Source organism: Zingiber officinale, chromosome 2A, assembly GCF_018446385.1.
Source record: "Zingiber officinale cultivar Zhangliang chromosome 2A, Zo_v1.1, whole genome shotgun sequence".
NCBI classification, from domain to species: Eukaryota; Viridiplantae; Streptophyta; class Magnoliopsida; order Zingiberales; family Zingiberaceae; genus Zingiber; species Zingiber officinale.
This window is the reverse complement of record NC_055988.1, coordinates 126,545,347-126,553,021: the sequence shown is the minus strand read 5'-3', so window position 1 is coordinate 126,553,021 and position 7,675 is coordinate 126,545,347. Positions and strand designations below refer to the sequence as shown.

Here is a 7,675-nt window from a genome sequence, read left to right as displayed (position 1 = left end):
GATCAGAAGCAGCCCGAGCTACAGACCTGCGGAGGAGGGCCAGGAAGTACAAAGCGCAGGATGCAGGTTGAAGATCAGCGTATCTGTGTCTAGACAGCTAGGGCTGCAGGTCTGCGAGTTGGAGGCCTGGAAATGCGAACCACAGGTGCAGGCGGGTGCAGGGACACAATCGATCGGAGGAGCTAAGTAATACGATTGTGGAGAATCTCAACGGTCCGTCGAGGAGAGTCATTACATATCAATAATGCGGGCGAAAGCGAAGGTTCCTGAAACGAAAAGATGCCCTCATAACCAGTAGTAGTCTGCCAGTTGTCCCCCACTACAAGACAAAATCCATGTACGAAGGCGGAGGTTCCTAAACGGAAAGATGCTTGCACGACAAATAGCAGCACGACAGGTGTCCAGAACTAGGGGACAAAGCCCAGCGTCTAACGTTTTTTCTGACAGGATGGCAGGCTCCAAAAGGAGGAGGGCATAAAAGGCGAGAAATCCCTCGTATGCAGGTACGCGCACACACTCTCTAGTCACTTTTTTCCACAACTTTTTTCCTTCTTCTTGTCTCTGTTCTTTCTGGGGAAAAAGGACCTGACTTGAGCGTCAGAGGGCCTGATCCGGGGACTTTTTCCCTGGGTTTCGATCTCTATCGTGAGGGGGGAGATTGTCTGAGTGTGTGCAGGGTCCTGCAGCAGCGTCAGCCACCCGTGGGAGCCGAATCATCTTCTACGACCTTCCGTCAACCATCGGGACACCTCGACCAGCCTCCGTCCGACTCAGCCTCCGGACGGGATCAACTATAAATAGTAAAAATATGTTCGAAGGCTCGTTGAAGGCCTAAACGGTAGAATTTGGGCCTAAAACTTAGTGGTTAGGAGTACTCTGGTAACAAACGTAGATTTTTTAATTCTGCACGCGTGATCACCGAACAGAACCTGATTTCGAATCTCAAATCAAAAGTTATTGCTTTCGGAAAATTGTGCTGTCTACCCCATATCAATTAGAGGTCTTCTAACTGTTTTAGATTGATATTGTGAGAGAATTGAGATGTCGATCGAGAAGTCACTTGATTTGTTCAATTTCCATTTTACTCTTGCTGTCCATGAGACAAACTCAAGTTGAACTAGATTAGTTGCTAGTCTTTCTTGTGCCATAGTGCGTTTGCCTTTTGCTACCAAGGAGACAAACTGCACCATGTTGGTTTTGCCTTGCAATGAGAGAAAGCCTTGCTTAAGGAATTCTGCACACATCCCTCAAGAATTGTAAGCTGGGAGCATGGGAATCACTCTCTTCTTGACGTTGTAGATTGTCAACCGTTGTTTGCTCTTCAAAATCTTAAGGAAGATCCCTCTCCACCCAATAAGACTTTCATATATATGCAGCCTCAAAAGAACAATGGCTTGGATTTTGCATCTCAAAATAAAGATACTTGGCAAGATGACCTCAACAATGTTGGACTCGACCAAGCCCAAATATGCAAATACTGAAGAGGCATTTGAACTGTGAAGTAGCAAGTCTACTGAAGAGGGAACCTTCAAGGCCAATTGATCTCAGGTGGTGGACTTAATGTGAGTGATGGATTTGGAGGCCTTAAATACTCTGTATATGACAGGTGTTGACAAAATGTTTTAACAGTTTGAGCGATTTGGTGCATTGCAATAACCAAGAGAACAATGGGAAAAAGAGACAACAAGGTTGGAAGCATAGAAACCTCATCTGCAATGAGAGCTAATCAATTTTAGCTCCCCGCTTGGGAGCTACAAAATTTTCAGGAATAATAAACCTTTTAAATCATGTATAATCATTTTCAAATCATCTGCAATTGTTATGATTCAATGAGAAAAAAACACTATTCCTATGATATCTATATAAGTTTAGATTGGTTGATACCGTTGTCTCACATCCTATGTTGGTAAGCTTAAGTTAGGTAATTGGTGCTATTATCTAGGGGTGCAAACGAATCGAATCGAGCTGAATATGCAGAAAAATTTAGGGCTCGAATTCGGCTCGAAATAAGTATATTCGAGTTCGAGCTCGATTCGAAGTTCGAAAAGTTTAAAATGTTTGATTTGAGTTCGGTTCGAATTAGGGTTTGGGTTCGAGTTCGGCTTGAAATATTCAAACATATTCGCGAACTATTCAAATTATTGCTCGAAAATAGGTTCGAAAGACTCGAAATTTATTTATTTAATATATATTTAACTTATATTAATAAATATTAAGGCTCGCGAGCAGCTCGAACAATATCATTTGGGCTCGAGTTCGGCTCGAAAAAAAGTTCGAACATATTCGAGTTCGGCTCGAATTCGATAAATTTGAATACGAATCGAATATTTTTTGAGCCGGCTCGAAAAGCTCGCGAGCCGGCTCGATTCGTTTGCAGCCCTACTATTATCCCACCAAGTGGATAACACAATTACACAACTCTTTCATTTAAATCACCTCTTTCGTCTAAATAGTAGATTGAATTGCCTATATTACTCGGCGTCTGTAATCCCTAGTTCGTATGCCCCGACCTGTACATCAGGTCTGTATACCGACCTGCTTCTGTCCTCTGTAATCTAAGATTCGTACGTCCCGACCTATACGCCAAGTCTGTATACCGACCTGCTTCTGTCCTCTGTAATCTATGCTCCCGACCTGTAAGTCAGGTCTCTATACCGACCTGCTTCGATCCTCTATAATCCCTGGTTCATACGTCCCGACCTGTACGCCAGGTCTGTATACCGACCTGCTTCTGTCCTATGTAATCTATGATTTGTACCTCCAGCCAGGTATGTATACCGACTTGCTTCGATCCTCTGTAATCCCTGGCTCGTACGTCCCGACCTGTACGTCAGGTCTGTATACCAACCTGCTTCTGTCATCTGTAATCTATGATTTGTACCTACCGGCCTGTAAGCCAGGTCTGTTCTACGCCGGAGGTTTTTCCTTCCGCGCCTTTACCTGGCCTGTGGGCCCTGCCCTTAATTGCCAACGACGCTGGATTTTGTCTAACTTGTAATCTTATCTTTTGACTGTCCTGTCAGCTGAGACTCTGACCATGACCACGTAAGCTTGACTTTTGACTCCACAGGGGCTAGACTTCTGACCATCCCATAAGCTTGACTTTTGACCACGTCATCCGCCTGATCCCCTTCTCATGTACCGTATCAGTGGATATTATCGACATCTCTGTCAAACCTTATGTGCTGATGTGATCAATCCGAAGTCACGATGTTAATTTTTAATTTGTCATAGGGGGATAGATTTCTCTGGGAGTAGTGGTCACACTACCTTTTACTAGAATGCAGCCTTGGGTAAATTGACTTGACATCATATTGTCTGGAAAAGTTGTGGCGGCGCTCATTCAGAATGACTCGAAATTATGGTGTAAAATCTTAATTTTGTTTTTATATTATTTTTCTTTAAAAAAATATCTTCTAGGATCTGTTTCATTGTTGCCCAAGAAAAGGAAAAAAGGGCAAATTCATGATATTAGTTAATCTCCTTAATCCATATGGCATTCATGAGATCATGGTCTACTAGACATTTGGTGAAAGCAAATCATGCACTGATCCAACTTCACTTCCTAATTTGCATGTTAACCAAAAATTATCCAACTTCAGACGTCAAATAAAAAGTTAAAACTAAAAACTATCCACAATCCCAACCTTTTCTACTTGATATGATTTTGGATGGGATGAAATTTAGATATGCTCAATTAGATTAACACCCAAACAAACTTAATTAACAGATATGTTAAATAAGATTCTGGTCTTGTTATCATTAATTACAGCAGTAATGCTCTTGTGATTTCGAGATGCATGGGTTGATGGGTTATACAGGAATATTCTGTGTATGTAGACAAGTTGAAGATCTCTATTGCACACGATATTATGACCTTAAAATCTTTGCTTTTCATGGTCATGCAGACTTCATTGAGAAGAAGGCATTATCGCTTGGATTAGACAAACTTTTCCTCCTTACAACTCGTGCTGCAGATTGGTATGTTCGATAAACCGATGATACTATAAACATTTTTGTAAGCCTCCAGCAATGCACATGGCTTTTGCGGCACACATGTAGAACTGTTGTAGCTGATGCTCTGCTTTTGTGGTCCTGTAATGATCTTAAACTAACTTGTGCCAAGCAAATCGCCCACCATCTGCTGTATTTTTTTCACAAGTTCAAATATTTTAAACCAAAGCTCTAGTACCTATCATCTTGATGCAGTTGCTATATTTTCGAAAACCTCTAGGTTATTCGAGCATTTGTTGCAAAAAGGACATTCTTTTTTTCTTAACCTTGAGTTTTGATGACCATTGACACATGTTGCAGGTTTGTGAGACGTGGGTTCGCAGAGTGGTCTATTGAGTCGATTCCATCAGAAAGGAAGAAAAGCATTAATATTTCGCGTGGATCCGCCCCTGATTGGCATGAAATTTAGTGTCTAATGTAGTAAATTTTTGCAGAAATTATTCTTACGATGTTATTTTATTGTTTTCTTAGTTAATCAGTCAAACGGACAGACAACCTGATAGTTTTAACCGGATGGCGAAGGGGGGAATCCAACCGAGAACAAATAGCTTACGCTACATTTAACGTGTTGGAAACGAGAGAATGAAATCTATTCCCGTGACTGCCATTACATGACGGGATTCTAACACCAAGAACCAGCATCTCCTTTTTTTTAATAAAAGGAAAAATTCACACATGTTGCAACCATTTTCCATATCTTTATTTTATGCCGTTTTTATTGACGGAGATTTTGAATCTCGAAATGTAAGTCACATTTTTTTAGAAGTATACTATGCGTAGATATAAACAGGAGTATTAACGTAAATTAACATACAGAAATGATATTAAATGTCTCTCTCAAGAAGAGAAACCATCCTCCTCCCTCGTCTTTAGAAGCATGCATCCAAAAGGCAGCAACAGCAAAGCGCCGCTAAACTGCAAGCAGCAAAAATCCAAATCAAACACACAAAAGCGAAGTAACAATTAGAGGTGAGAAATCGATTCAAAAATAAATTAATTGAGCCAAATAAATTAAAACATAATAAATCCAAAAAAAATTAATATATTTTTTAAACCCTACCAACCAGCTAAGTAAGAAATTTGAGATCCTTAATCGAGGGGAACCCGTAACCCGCACGGCGTGCAGATGCTACCGTGCACCACCTCGATGCCACCGGCGAGCGCCGCAAGATAAAAGGAGCCTCACTATCATGCGCCTCCGGAGGAGAAAGAGGAGGAGGAGGAGGAGACCGAAAAACAAAATAGAAATCGGCGATTCCAGCTACTTACCATCCTTCCACGAAGGAAGGCCCGCTGCTCTGCTGATTCCGGGGCGGCGGAGGAGGAGGAGACCGAAAAACAAAATAGAAATCGGCGATTCGAGCTACTTACCATCCTTCCACGAAGGAAGGCCCGCTGCTCTGCTGATTCCGGGGCGGCGGTTGCGCGTACTGCGGCGGGTAGCCCTGCTGCGGGTAGCCCTGCTGAGGTGGGTAGCCGGACGCAGGATACCCCGGCGGCGGGTAGGCGTCCTTCCCGTACCCTACACAAACACAAACAATACGATCTGATCAGAGGGGGCAAAAAAACAAAAAGAACCGATCGATCGGGAGAACTACTGCGAGCGATAACTCACCCTGTGGCGGAGGGACGCCGATCGGTGGCTGCTGCTGGTTGTAGTAACTCATCTTCTTCTACGCGGGATATCAAACCTCCGGCGATGCTTATCGGCGAGGCGATGTCGAAGCTGGAGATGGAGAGGGATCAATTTTATAGGAAAAAGAGAAGGACGCATCTACTCGGGGAGGCTCTTTGATTCCCATCACCCGTTCCCCTCCAAACACCATCTTTAGTTTAACCTTACAGTGTAAATCTCAACCGTCTATTTAGTGGGTCTCATTGATCCCGGCGGCAAAACTGCTGGGATAACTAGGCGGTTCCGAAAGTGACTCGGAGAGGATCCCTGGTCTTCGTTTACGCGCTCAGAGAATACGCGTTTAGACGATGGGAAGCGTGTCTTCGAGGCTTATAATAAATGCAAACTCGCTCCGTTAGAACTATAATCGCCATTTCAGCAAATAACAAAACGGGTAAATTTTTGGGTTGTGAAGTTCTTAATATCGAAGGGAAGTTAGAATTGATCCCGGGGGTGTTTGACGTAGCGATTAAGCAATTGGGTAAAATTTAAAATTCACTTTTTTTTATAAAAAAAATCGAAATAACAATTCATTATATTTTTCATTATGAAAATACATTTATTTTAATATTTTGGGTAAAAATAAGTATATTTAACTTCGTTAAAAAACCACTTAATCAAAATTATTTAAATTGAATTAAAACCCACTTCAACATGATAAATAAATATTTTTAGTGAAAAACATATATATTTATAAATTTTAGGGATATTATTTGAAAATGAATAGTTCAGATAAAATTCAACTTTTATGCATCCAGAAACTTGGGATGCCATGGATTAAGATATGGTATCCATAGATTCTATTGAATTTGATTAATTTGATGAATAATCGAATTTTGACAGAGACATTGATTTTTCAGAAGAAGAAGAATTAGATTCTCATTCTGATATAGATCGTATGGATTCTTATTAATTAAAGCTATTCAAACAGACATATAAATCAACTAAATGGTATTTCCGTAATAATTGGTGCAGATTTTTAATTTATAGGGTACTATGTATATTGTTTTTATAACATTGTAATAAGGTAATTAATAGTTATTATAATATATAAAACATTAACTGATTGATATAATTGTAATAATTGATGGCTATTATAGTAATATTATGAAATTATTTTGATTAAATTTAAGTAATGTTGATAATAAATAATTATTAAGTATAAAGTGTTCCTATAAATTTTTTGATCAAATTAAATTAATTTATTTTTAAGAATTATATATAGATATATTATAATTATCAAATAATGTTAGATTATATATATTTATTTATTTATAGTTGTTAGGACAATTTAATTTTTTTTATTCCTTTTCTAATAATTTCTCAATTTAGTTATATATATGGCTTTATATTCTATATTTCTAACGTTCTTTTTATATTCAATAATATGGTTAACTTTTTTTCTCTTCTTAATTTTTATATGGTATCAAGCAAGATTTTTTTTTTGACCTAATTTTTCTATCATCCCTATTGCTGCTTCTTGTTACTAACGACACCTCCTACTGTTACTGTCGATTTCAGCACCGATGCCTTTTTTTTTTTTTTGTAGATTTCGACGTCGACGTCCTGTGCTGCCGATTTTGGCACTGACATCCTTTTCTATCAATTTCAGCACCGATTATCCATTTGATCATATTGAAAGGATCAATGCAAAATAGATATGATTTTGTCATATTATGCGAACTAGTAAGAATAAAAAAGAATGAAATATCCTCAAGAAACATAATATGATGACATATAATTTTTGACTAACAGGATCAAAGCAACAATATCCTTTTTTGCTAACACCTTAATACAAAAAGACACAAAGAGCATACCAAGGGGTTAACTTATTACTCTCGACATGTGGACGAAGGATAAAGCAAGTACAACCAAAAACACACAAAGATGAATAGACAGAAGCATGCTCATATAATTTTTTAAAAAGTGACAAACATGAATTGTGTTAGATTGGAATTCTATTAATCACGTGAGTAGTAGTAAGGA

General features: G+C 39.2%; 1 protein-coding gene across 1 annotated transcript; it reads right to left on the bottom strand.

Annotated features, from left to right (window-relative positions):
• Positions 1 to 4,708: 4,708 nt before the first annotated feature.
• On the bottom strand, positions 4,709 to 5,790 carry LOC122039997 (cysteine-rich and transmembrane domain-containing protein WIH2-like). Its single transcript, XM_042599389.1, has 3 exons — positions 5,630 to 5,790; positions 5,386 to 5,536; positions 4,709 to 4,929 (listed from the first exon to the last, which is right to left on the bottom strand). The coding sequence occupies exons 1-3, from the start codon at positions 5,679 to 5,681 to the stop codon at positions 4,884 to 4,886; spliced, it is 249 nt and encodes an 82-aa protein (XP_042455323.1). The 5' UTR covers positions 5,682 to 5,790; the 3' UTR covers positions 4,709 to 4,883.
• Positions 5,791 to 7,675: the final 1,885 nt, after the last annotated feature.